Source organism: Strigops habroptila, chromosome 4 (assembly GCF_004027225.2).
Source record: "Strigops habroptila isolate Jane chromosome 4, bStrHab1.2.pri, whole genome shotgun sequence".
NCBI lineage: Eukaryota > Metazoa > Chordata > Aves > Psittaciformes > Psittacidae > Strigops > Strigops habroptila.
In genome coordinates, this window is record NC_046358.1 from 43120695 (window position 1) to 43133763 (window position 13069).

Genomic DNA, 13069 nt, shown 5'->3' on the forward strand with positions numbered 1-13069 from the left:
TACTAATTAACACAATGTTTCACATTGTGAAGCCAGGTTGGTTAATCTCCATGTAAGAAGTATGTGACACATAACAGAAACAAACAGCAAAGACAGAGAGTTCAGTTTTGTCTTGCTGTTTCCTGACTTACGTACCTACAGTCTCCAGGTTGCCCTAACCCTATACATATTTTTTTCTGGCAATAGCTTGGGAAGCAATAACAATAACTTTTATATCACCGACAAGGTTACTTACATTGGATCAGGCATGCCAGTGCCACTGGGGTAAGACTTGCTTTCTTTCATCTACTAAAATTACAGTGTCCTAAGTGTTGTTCCATACAGCACCACTAATGATCTGAGGAGAGTTTTATAGCAAAGACTTCTTTTTTCTATAGCTATCTTGTTTCCTTTCTGTTATTCTGTCAGTAATTCTGTAATTTTAATAGTAATGATAGAATTTGACAAAAAGGGCTTCTAGAGTCACCTAATTCAACCTTATGCTTAGAGCACAGCTACTTAGACGTTAGATCAGTTTGCTGAGAACCTTGTGCAGTCAGGTTTTGAAGACCTGCTGGCTACAACCTTGCGAATGCATCCTTGTATTTAGTTAGCCTTCTTTGCTGCAATAGTGAATTTCCAATTTATATTTAGATTGCTGACAATAAGGATCTCTAGTTACTTCTTTGCAGATCTACTATCTAGACAGTCAGTCCCCATCCTACATTGCTGCATGGGACTATGCTGCCCTAGCTGCAGCACTTTTCCTTTATTTCTGTTCAACTTCCCGAGTCTCCTGTTATCATTGCTTGTCTACATGCCTCTGAATAGCAGTGCTGCTCTCCAATGCATCAACCACTACCCAAATCATACTAAACATGTATTCAATCTCATTGTCCAAGTTGTTAAGATGTTAACGGTCTCACTCCAAGCATCAATCCCAGAGGAACATTATGTAGGCTTTGAACTGCTGACTACCACTTTTTTTTCCACCCTCTGGAAGCTCCAGGTATTCTATCCCCATATTACTACATATGGTATAATATACTGTTGTTGAATCGCAAAAGGAAAAGATGTGAAGGAAGCAAGCTATGCATATGTGAAAACCCCACATTTGTAAAGGGTTAACCACATCTTTAAGAATCACATCATGGTTTTGGTTTTTTTTAATTCCTGACTTTTCACTGGGGACTATAGCAATAGGACAAGGGGTAATGGGTTCAAATTTAAACAGGGGAAGTTCAGGTTAGATATAAGGAAGAAGTTCTTTACTGTGAGGGTGGTGAGGCACTGGAACAGGTTGCTCAAAGAAGTGGTGAATGCTCCATCCTTGGCAGTGTTCAAGGTCAGGCTGGGCAGAACCTTGGGCGATATGGTCTAGTGTGAGGGGTCCCTGTCAAGGCAGGGGGGTTGGAACTAGATGATCTTAAGATCCTTTCCAAACCTAACCATTCTATGATTCTATGATTCCATGACATTTTCCTACCTTTATCCTTCTTCAGTTGATCTTCCTACAGGATAATCCATGCACCCCTAAATGCCTGGATTTTTTAAAATATGCATTTTGTTTAACAACAGCTAAGCATGCTTTTGGAAAACTGCAACAGGTCAGACAGTTTAAGTAGCCAGGTAATCTTTCCTGGTGTACATAACAGACAAACTTAGTTCCAACCACCACCTTCTCCTTTTAAAGCCATATGCTACAAATTGTGCACTAAGCTCTATCAGAACATTTTTGGTTCCACTGCAAGAGAAGTAACCCAGTCTTCTTAGCAAGGAAACATTAGAACCACTTGAAATATCACCACCTTAAACCAGAAGTAAGATTCTTTATTTGCACTATTGTTCCCACAGTACTTACTTGCTAATTTCTCACACCTTGAAGATCAGAAAAATGAAAAGAAACCATTTTTTATTTTAAGGTGAGTAAACAGAAAAAAACCCCAAACAAACAAAAACCCCAAACTTTGATCAAGTTATAGGTATCTGGACACTGGAATCAGAGAGTAAGAACACTCTTTTGGTTTTTATGTTTCTGCTACTGGGTTCTGACAGTGTGGAGGAGAAAACTGAGAAAGATGCATAAAGGATGGCTGATACTGGGATGCAGCAGCTGTCAGAGGGAAAGAACTGAGGCCACAAGCAAAAGCTAAAAGATTCAGCAGACATAATCAAGTCATAGATCCATCTATGTTGGTATGTCACCATCAAAAATTATTGTAGAATATGAGAAGATGATAAATTCTACGATGGCAGTTTATCTGTTTATTTCCAGATACAAAAACATTATGAAACTTTGCCAAAGCAAACAAACTGTAAGTGCAAATAGACTTTTAAATTACATTAACATACTAGAAGAACATCTGGTAGAAACTCTGTCAACTTTCCATGCATTCTTTGATAAGTATTTGTGGTTAGTGTTTCAGCTGCACTGGGCCTTTCTTAAAAAAATTATCTTTAATGAACTATGCTCACAGTTCATAAATGCTCAAAGAATATTCTCACAAAATAATTAACCCTGAATAAGCTTTCAATAGAAACTTCTCACCCCAAACACTGTTTTGCAGTGCATCTTCATGTTTAATTCCCTGATGTATGACTGTGCTGTTAGTTTTTGTGATGATGGTAGGCAAGCTACCAATTACTGCTTAGTCTTGACAAATTCTCTAATCCACTGGTAAAACAATTAAAACATGAAAATAAAATAATAATCTGATAAACAACAGTGAGAAGTAAAACCATGCAGTACCTTCAGTAAAAATACCAAGCTACTACTATGAATGACCAGCACAAATTGGGCTGGTGCCCACTGAGGAACAAAGATCTGGATGGTGAAAAGCAAACCCTGTATCATCACATATTCCCAGACTGACAAGCCTAAGTAGTCTACAGTACTAATATGAGGAGGACACGATCAGAGTATTTGCTATACATTGCTGAGATAAGACTTAACAATAATTCTGACAGATCTTACATTCCAGTTACTGACACAGACATTAAGATAGGCAGAGATGGACCTATAAAAATACATTAAACGATCTCAGGGGTTTTTTTTAATTATAAGAAAGTAAGTCATATTGTATTTTACAACAGCTTCTCTCTACTTCTTACAAGTAAAAACACTGAAGTTGTTTTTAAAGAATATTAATCCCAAAAGAGAAAGAATGTTTGATTTTTCTACAAATACATTGAAAATCCTAATTTCATCCTGCCAGTGTTGTTTGGTGCTTATCAGCCTGAGATCATGGTAAATTTCAAATTTCTATTTTTTCTCCTCATAGCACCTCATGCCAGGATCCTGCAAGGTCCCTACAGAATTGAAGTGACGTTTGTTATGCCTGAAGTATGAATTCCATAGTTTGCATGAACTACCTACACCTTTCTGCTGCCAGATCCACTTTCACATGCCAGTGCACATCAGTTCCAACTTGCAATACCCTGAATATTACAGTCCATGGCGCATTTTGAACTGAGCAGAACCACATGATGATTCCCCAGTGTCCATAAAACTTCATACTGGACTGAAAAGACAACAATTTAATTGCCCAATTGTTGTCAGGCATATTACAAACAAAATTTACAGATACAGAAAATAAAGGTAATAACCAGTTACTGTTTTAAGATCATTAAGCTTCTGTTTCTCAAATATTTCATCATCATAAAATTATTGTAATTTCAAGTAATTTTTGGTCCACTTTTCCATGATACTTTACTGCCTCTTTTTTATACTTTTAAATAGCATGTAATAACCTGCTATTACATGCTACGAAGAACTGAAGAACAGTTCTTCAACCTTGCTGTACTTTTAAATGGTTAAGCAGTACAAAGAACCTCAAAGAATAATTTAACCTGTCTTATGATCACAAAATAAAAGAATGAGGATTAAAGTTCTTGTTTCATCCATAAGTTTTAAAAATATAAATTAAAAATTTTTATTTTTATTTTTACACATTTTATTTTGCACATTCAGATGGGAGAGAAAGAGACTTTGTAACTGTACTCATTTCAGCAAATTGACATAGAGTTCCCACAAAGTAACAAAGATACCCTACCTTGATGGACTGACTGTAAGGTCCAATGTTAGCAGGTGCCCAGTGGGAAATGCTCTGTACATGCATGACCAGTTTTTCATCACGTAACACATCATCCGCTGCAATGTCATATTTATGTGCAAGGCAGTCAATGCAAAACAGCACTCCATCAGGTAACAGGGTTTCCACACATACTCTGAAAACACAAGACAATTTTTTATTTCAAACAGAGTTTGCTTGTACTAACTTTCAGCATTTATTTTCCATGGGTTTTTTTGTTTGGATAGTACATAATGAAATTTTGTCAGGAACATAATGCAAAAGCTACTGTATCGCAATAACCTGCTAGCATTAATATTATTACCCTCTTTCCAAACAATGACCAACTTCAGACTTCCAGCAAGATAATTTCCATTACCAACAAGAAGTTAGCACCATAATCAATGGCTCATTTCCATTTGATTATTTTTATGATGTGTATTACTTTATTAAAAATATTTGATTTCATTTATTAAAAAAAAAAAAACAAACCAAAAAACAACAACTCTTGACCACACAACTCTGGAAATGCCGGACAGGTTACACTAAGCAGCCTTTAGATTGAGTGTACCATTGTCATATTCTTACCTCCGCACATTTTTCACTGAATACCCTTCCAGTGATTGAATTATAGGTTCAGGCTTCTAAAAAGCAGCAGCTTATTGTTCCTTGACACCCTTCTCACATCTTATCATGCAATATCGAGAATATTTTTCTGTTATACTTCGGGTTGCATGACAGACACACTCTTGATGTGCCCTCAATGACAGGACTGGAAACCTACTTAAGCATTCATTTTAAAAGTTCATTTTTCTTTGCTTCGAGGTAGACTGAGTGCCTGGATGGACAGACAGACAGTCTGTTGCATGTGGCCAGAGAAAAAGAAGGGGGTGGGGTGAGGAGAATCAACATTTAAAAGTCTGAAAAATAATTATATTTCCAATCCATGCATAAAAAAGCTATTTAGGTCCCAGCAGGAGTCCAACAAAAAATTTACTTGTTCTCTTTACATATCATATAACATAACCTTATAAAATTGTTCTCATCTTGCTCACTTCTTCCAAGAAAACTACTTTTCCCCCCTCCTCCCGTATGCAAATACAGTATTTTTTCCTCATTACCATCATCATAAGCATGGATGAATGGATTTTCTGCTTGGACTGGTAAATTTTCAAGACAATTTTGCAAATTTAGTGCAGATCCACACACTTTGAGTCAGTGCTTCCAGCATATTGCTTGTGAGAACTCCCACAACTAGGTCTCTGTGCATAATGCAATGATGCAGCCATGCAAACTGCTGTATAATTTTTCTTCTGGACAAAATGACACATAAATCTGTTCCATAAAAATAATCATAAAAAGCCATTTTCCTGCAACTTCCTAATCTTTCTACCTGCTATTTTAGTGATGGAAGACTATGTGGCTGGCTATGTAAATGTGGAGGTTTAAAACATGCAGCACCATGAGAAATGAAGGAAGCTAAATTGGGAGAAGTTGAGTCATAAGGAGAACTTAAGATACACAGGAGTGGAGATTCATTTTGTGCAGTTTACAGCTGGGACTAGATCCCTCCTCTGAAGGCACACACAATCCACACTCCATCCCTCTGTGATTTTGTAATCCTGGATTACATCAACATCTTGAAGAAGCCTCTTCCTGCTCTCTTTTAGGATTTTCTGACACCCAGACTGTGCAGCAGAATGTGATTCTATGATGATGATGATCTTAACAATGTTTTTTAACTATTTGCCATGCTATACCTATACCTACACTACACTTCATATTCTGTAATAGGAGTATAAAATATAGTATTTTACATTAGAAAATTGCTAAACAGTTGATTTTAAAAATAGGAACAAGACATGAGGTCTGACCTCCTAGTTGACCCTGCTTTGAGCAGGGGACTGGACTAGATGATCTCCAGAGGTCCCTTTCAACCTGTATTAACCTATGATCCAAGTTGAATTTTTCGAACTATAGCAGTTCTGCAAACTGAGCATATTATCTCAGATACTCAAGGACATAAATTACTATAATAAGAAATTAGCTCTTTGACAAAGGCAATAAAGAATTTACAAATGGAAATTACTTTTAACTTACAAATTAAAAAGAAACAAAAACCCAGAACAAAAATTTCATGGGCTAGGTGTTTGTTATCCAATTTCCAATGGAAAAAAAACCCCAACAACACACCCTAATAACACAGGAATCACACACTGCATATCTAGGCTATCAAGCTATTTCATTATGTCAGAGGTTGACTTGGATGCAACACTGAAGATTCTGTACAGCAGATACTAAAAAGCTATGATTTGAGGATCTATGAATGTGCCCTGGTTTCAGCTGGGATAGAGTTAATTTTCTTCCTAGTAGCTGATGCAGTACTGTGTTTTGGCTTCAGTCTGAGAACAACGCTGATAACACGATAGTGTTTTAGTTGTTGCTAAGTAGCACTTACCCTGGTCAAGGACTTTTGAGTCTTTCATGCTCTGACAGTGAGGTGGGGCACAAGAAGCTGAGAAGCAGCAGAGACAGGACACATGACCCAAACTAGCCACAGAGCTATTCCATACCACAGCATGTCATCCTCATTATATAAACTGAGGGGAGTTATCCAGAAGGGACTGATCACTGCTTGGGTCAGGTTGGGTATTGGTGAGCAATTGTACTGTGCATCACTGTTTCTCCCTTTTGTTTTATATCTCTCTATTCACTATTTCCCTTATTATTATTACTAGTAGTGGTGGTATTATATTGTACTTAAGTTATTAAACTGTTCTTATCTGAACCCACCGGTTTTATAATCTTTTGATTCTCCTCCCCATCCTGCATAAGGAGGGGGAAAGGAGAGGGGTGAGCAAGCAGCTGCTTGGTTCCTAGTTATCATCTGGATCTAAACCACAATAGAATAAAAGTGTTAATATCAGTGCATTCAGAATTCTGAAATAATTCCTTTTCATACTTGCATTCTTACTGAATACATAAGTGTAGCTAAGCTACCCACTAACAATCATAATATGATGGAAACACAAGACATTAAGAACAACCACACAGGATCAAGCCAAAGATCCATCTACTCCAGTATTCATCTTCAACCACACCTAAGTTCAGATAAGCAGGAGAAGAAAAGGAGCAGAGTAAGCACATATTGGTAGTCTTGAAATAACTCCCAGTGTCTCATTATGCAAATCTCAAGCAACTCAGCTAATTAATCTTTTGTATTTAACAAAATAAACAGGACAAGGTGAATAGGTTTGTCACAAGGACCTAGAAGGTTCCAAACCTCATCACTTTTAGGAAGACTTAATAATCATTGATAGTTAGGTTTCAGTAATGCTTTTGACATTCTCTCCCATAACAGCTTCATACAGAAGCTGTTGATGTATGGGCTAGATGAGCAGACAGTGAGGTGGACTGAAAACTGGCTGAATGGCCAGGCCCAGAGAGTGCAGATTAGCCGCACTAAGTCACAGGTGGCCAGTAACTAGGCATGTACCACAAGAATCTATACTGGGCCCAATTCTGTCCAACATCACCACTAATAATCCTAATGATCAGGCAGAGGATACCCTGGCAAGTTTGCAGATGATACGAAACTCAGAGGAATGGCAGAGGTTTCTGTTGCCATCCACATGGATCTTGACAGGATGGAGAAAGCAGCACACAAGCTCAACAAGGAACTCATGAAGTTCAACTCCTTCACCTTGGAAGGCACAAACCCATGGCCCAGTATATTCTCAGGACAAATTGTCTTAAAAGGAGCTTTGCAGAGAAGGACCTGGAGGTTTCTGAACCAAGCTGAACATGAGCCAGCAATGAGCCCTTGTAGCAAAGAGGGCTGATGATATCCTGGGCTGCATTCAGAGGAGTGTTGCCAGCAGGCAAAGGGAGGCAAACTAACAGCAGCAGGTAAAATCCCACCAATAGAAAAGATTTTTCAGTTCAATCAGAGAGAAGAACCGAGACTTGCAGAAGACGTATTATTCTTCTGTAAGTCTATATATGGGGTGCATTTATAAACCTTATGGTTTATATTAAGGCAAGAATTTCCATCTCTAGTGTTTTTGAGTTGAGCAGCCCCGATGTGATTACTCTAAAAAGGTAGCGAAAGTCTACTTCTAAGTCTGTGAGGCACAAACATTTGGACAAAAGCTTCATAAATACGGTAACAAGAATTCAATATATTACAGATATATTGATATACAGATATATTACAAAATATACTATAGCAGTAGTCTAATCCTACCTTGCTGGTGGACACAAATCAAATTCTGTCACATAAACTGAATTTATAACATTGAAATCTTTCATGCTCTTCATATACAGATGAACCAAAATAATATCCTTTGGTTTCAATCCCTCCAAAGTCATATTAGCTGCAGGATAAAAATAATACAGGTGTTAAAGACAGAATATTTTAAATGTGTGTAGAAAGACAGCATAGGCATCCTGCTTTTGTACAGCAAAACCAACTGGTAATTATCTATCAGTTGTCTAAACCTGACTGAATGCTTTACAAGATACTACCTTTCCCCACATAATATTTATTTTTTTCATGACATTCTTTGTCACGTTAGTTTTCCAAATATAGAGAAACAGAATACAAATAAATTTTGTCCACCCTGCACAGTGGTGAATTTTTGCCTCAAGAAAACATATCACGCATTAATGCATGTAGATATGCTACCGTCCAAATTCCTTGTATCCGTAACTTTCACTATCTTGTATATTTTATTTTCAGTCTATGACAGCTAGTGATCTGTAAAGGACTGCCTTACAAAAAGTACAGAACTGAAAGGGACAATAAGAGGCCCTTTAGAGCATCACCCTCTTCAAAGAGAAGATAAAATATTTATATGCTATTCCAGAGGGATGCCTGTCTAAGCTGTTTTTAAAACACCTCACTGCAATAATAATCTGCATAAACAAAGAGTTACAAATGGCAAGACAGAAAATAGGAAGCAGAGGTGGCCACAGGAGAAATGAAGGAAAGATGAGAGCAGAGGAAAGTTCAAGCACAGCTGAAGAAAAGATACTGGGAAGTCGAGATCATCTGAAGGTGTATGCATAGAAAATGCATGGGAGAATGTATTACTCTTACACAGCAAATACCATAACAAGATATGTGATCAGCTCTGCAGCGTGGATCTTTTGTAACTCATGAGCAATAGAAACTAAATGAAGACAAAATCTTCTCTGAATATAGAACATATATAATAACAACAGTCTCATGCGGTCTAACTTAAATGAGCTATGTAAAGCTCTTAGAGTAACTTTGTCGATCTTGTCCTTTAATGTTATATCTATACATTTGCTTTCCAATGGAGAAGTAGAAGAGTATAAAGACAATCTCTGTCGGCTGTTGCCTTAGTGATAAACAAATAATTCTTGTATAAACTTTTCTGTGGTTTTAAAGACAGTTCAGGAGTTGGCACACTTCTACAAAGGTTAATTTGGTCACACCAATACTGAATTTTGCTCTAAATGTCTCAGCTTTACTTCATCATACTGCCATTAGTGTTGGCTATCTGTCAGTTTCTTACTGACAGAAAAAGAAGCGTGTCCTAAGTGATATAAGAAATTATATAGCAATTGTCATAGAACATCTATGAAGTCAAGATACATCTCTGGAAATATCAGCTGATAAATTAGCACACAATAATAATTCTGTTCAGAAATATAAATGTATTTTAATGCTGCTTGATAGCAACCACTAGGTCAACACCAGCTATGTCATGAGAAGGGTTTTGACGTGCAGTTAGATGTTCTGAAGCATTATATGGAATACTGGAGGGGAAAAAAACCCAAACCAAACAAACCCAAACTGACCCCTTTGCCCCCAGCTCTAAATTTAAAATGCATAAGCCAACAAACTATCTATCTTGTGGACACTTAACAGTATTAGAGCAAGTAGAAGGCAAAGAGATTTGGATAAATTCATAATTTCTGGCTTTATTTTAAAAAATCTTCTTAAAGTAAGTAAAAGTACAATCCTCTTTTGCTATATATGAATTAGAGGAATGATGGGAAATATTTTTTCCCTAGCTTGGAAGCAGAACAAAATTGATCCCCCAAAGCACTCTATCTAGCAGAAAGGCATAAATGATGAACCAGCTACTAACCCACCACTTGGGTTCTTGACAGCAAGTTTCTGCTTCCCAAGGAGAGGACTCCAACACAGCGAATCTCCAAGATGTACAGGGAAACTATACAGCCTTTCTGCTATATTTCAAGCCATTTGCTGTTCCTAAAAATTTATAAAATATAAGGCAAGACTCATCCTTACTTAGGCAGAACTGACTAAAAAGAACTGATCCAAAAGATAACATTAGCCAAAGTACAGATTCATTTTTCTAAAATGGTTATCCAGGATTTTTAGGCTGAGAGCCACAAAATACAGTATCCAAACTATTTATAGGAAGTTGCATTTTGGACTAAATTTTAATGTAATAAAAATCTATGTAGTTCCCTTCTAGACTATGGAAGTTTGTCATGTTACAGCTGCACCAGAGCTGCTTCATATATAAAGCACTGCGATCTTTGTCATCTTCCAATCACATCTAAAGAAAAGTTTAACAAAAGAGTTTTAGAAAATAAATGTAAACAGTCATGTACTGGGTTCCCTTCTGTTCTCCTGTTTCACAGAAGAATTCCATCCACTTTAGCTGAACAACCATGTTTCATAACTTCTAGTAATAAATTTCCATTTCTGAATCCTTTTGGCAGCACTTATCCTCTTTAGAGGTGATTAAATAAGTTAACCCATCAAAGAGGTTAAAAGGACCATGCTTATTCCATTCTCACAGCACTGAAGATTGAACTGCTGTATAGGTTGTATAAGTTCAGAAAAAGCCTTGTACATATTTGCAGATCAGTTAAATTCTTAGAAAAAAACTGTTTCTTTTGCCATGACACAATCATAATTCATTCAGTCTTCACACTCACTTCCAAAAAGAGAAAAATGAAGGAAATGTGAGAACTGACATTTTCTGCCAAGGTTCAGAAAATTATCACTTTTTTTTACTATAATTCAGCTAATGCAAGTAATTTGCTGAAAGCAATAGGCTACTGTACTTGTCAGAGACACAATTTTTTTGACAGATGCTAAGGTAAAAATATACAATATTTGTACTGGCATACTTCCATTCAAATATGAGAACAAAATAAAACATTACACAACCTTTTTGCTTCAATTTACAGGTTATGCCCAGAAAATTTACACTAAACACTACTGTCAGTTACTAAGTTTGATCACATCCACTTTGCTCACTTCCAATTAATCAAAAACTAGCTTAATGACCTTCTACAAAGTATAACTTATTTGCTTCTGAAAAAAATACTATGGTTTATTATTCTATATTCAATCATGAATATTCAGTTGCACATGCAAAAAATAAGATCCTATAGGACAATACCTCACACAAATTCATGAACAAGAATATGAGGCCACCCATTTATATACTAAAAATTATTTCTATTTTTTGGGAAAGAAGCCTGTATAAACATGTTTTAGTTAAAAGTTAGAATCAAAACCCCCCACAAAACAAAAATGTGACCATTTTATTTTATATGTCAGTATCTTGTAAAAGGAAGATATTAAGGAACCTGGATTTCATGATTCCCAATAGCATGGGGATTGGGTAGCAATTTCTCCTTTAGATTAAGAATATAAATGAGATTTACTGCTACTGACCTAATCCTAGATGCCAAAATGTACATCAGCTTCCTAGAAAACTTAATTTAAAATTATGGTAGCTACAAAAGTGCTTCAGCAAGCAGACAGCATCCATAGCACACATGCACACTCACACACAGAGTATATTGCGAGAAAGCTATAAAGCAAGTTATAAAGTGAGTAAGTACTGCGGAAATAGTGTTGCTACAGTGATATGAACACTACTCTGGCTTTCCAGGGTCTTCAAAAGCCATTCAAATTATGATGAGTTCAAAATTAAAGCTGGCAGTCCTGGTATCAATGATTCCAATCAAATGCAAAATGAGACAGCAAACCGACAACCACAACATTCAAAGTTATAAAACTGTATAACAACACAGATTCTTACTTAATAATACCATATTAAAACCAGTAGTTAACAGCAGATAATGCATTAACTGAATAAAGCACCTCGAAGAGAAGAAAATGCTTCCCTTGCTGCCTCTTGAGCATTTCTCCCTTTTGACGGAAGGAAGTGAGCAGTGATACTTGAAAACCACTGGTAACCATTCAGGGATTTTCCTGAACTTCCAAAAGTCTTAGCTATGGAAAATGAAGAACACTGATTATAATAATGAAAGCTTTCAGATTAACCTAGAATAAATTTTGAATTGTTTAAGTAAGAAGAACTTTTACAGGAAAACAAACAAACAAACAACAAACAAACCACGAAACCAATCAAAAACTGTAAAAACATCTTTTAAAAAAAATTACAGACAGATATAAACCAAAAACTTAATAGCAAACATGCTGGTAACGAAGCTTCAAAATGCTACTTGACAAATCTTACTCTGACACTGCCTTCAGAAAATTTGCCTGCATGTAATATTTAGCTAAGAATTTCAGTACTTTCTCCCTTACAATTTTTGCTGACCTTTTACAATTTTCCTGCCTGTTCTGATACAGACTTGGCAGAAGGCATGACATTGAAAAGCTAAAATTTTCAGAAGTATCTAAATGATACAGGAACAGATTTTCAAACTTAAATGCCAAATTTTAATGGAATTTAGGTGTTTAACCTGGTTCTGACCATCTTAGCAAATGCATAACATGTTTAGACATGTTTTTAACATTCTACCAGTCACTTATCCATATTCAATAGCCTAAATACCATTCAATATCAAGCACTTTTATAGTGTGAAACCCTCTTTTCAGAAAAAGTTTACTAATCTTTGGGTGCAAGTTAACAATGATACTGTGGTACCTCAACGAGGTACCAATCTGTGACCTTGGGTTTATCTTGCATTAATCACCTCATGTTTGAGGCACCTAGGACAAGCGGTAATATCAGGCATACAATTAGTTA

General features: G+C 36.4%; 1 protein-coding gene across 1 annotated transcript in view; it reads right to left on the reverse strand.

The window, feature by feature from the left end:
• The window catches only part of DPH6 (diphthamine biosynthesis 6), a 203501-nt gene that overhangs the window by 107139 nt on the left and 83293 nt on the right, over positions 1-13069 (reverse strand). The window contains exons 10-12 of the mRNA XM_030483179.1: positions 12175-12306; positions 8296-8425; positions 4032-4206 (exon numbers count right to left, since the gene is read on the reverse strand). Coding sequence (XP_030339039.1) covers positions 4032-4206; positions 8296-8425; positions 12175-12306 — 437 coding nt within the window. The remainder of the gene's footprint in view (positions 1-4031; positions 4207-8295; positions 8426-12174; positions 12307-13069) is intronic.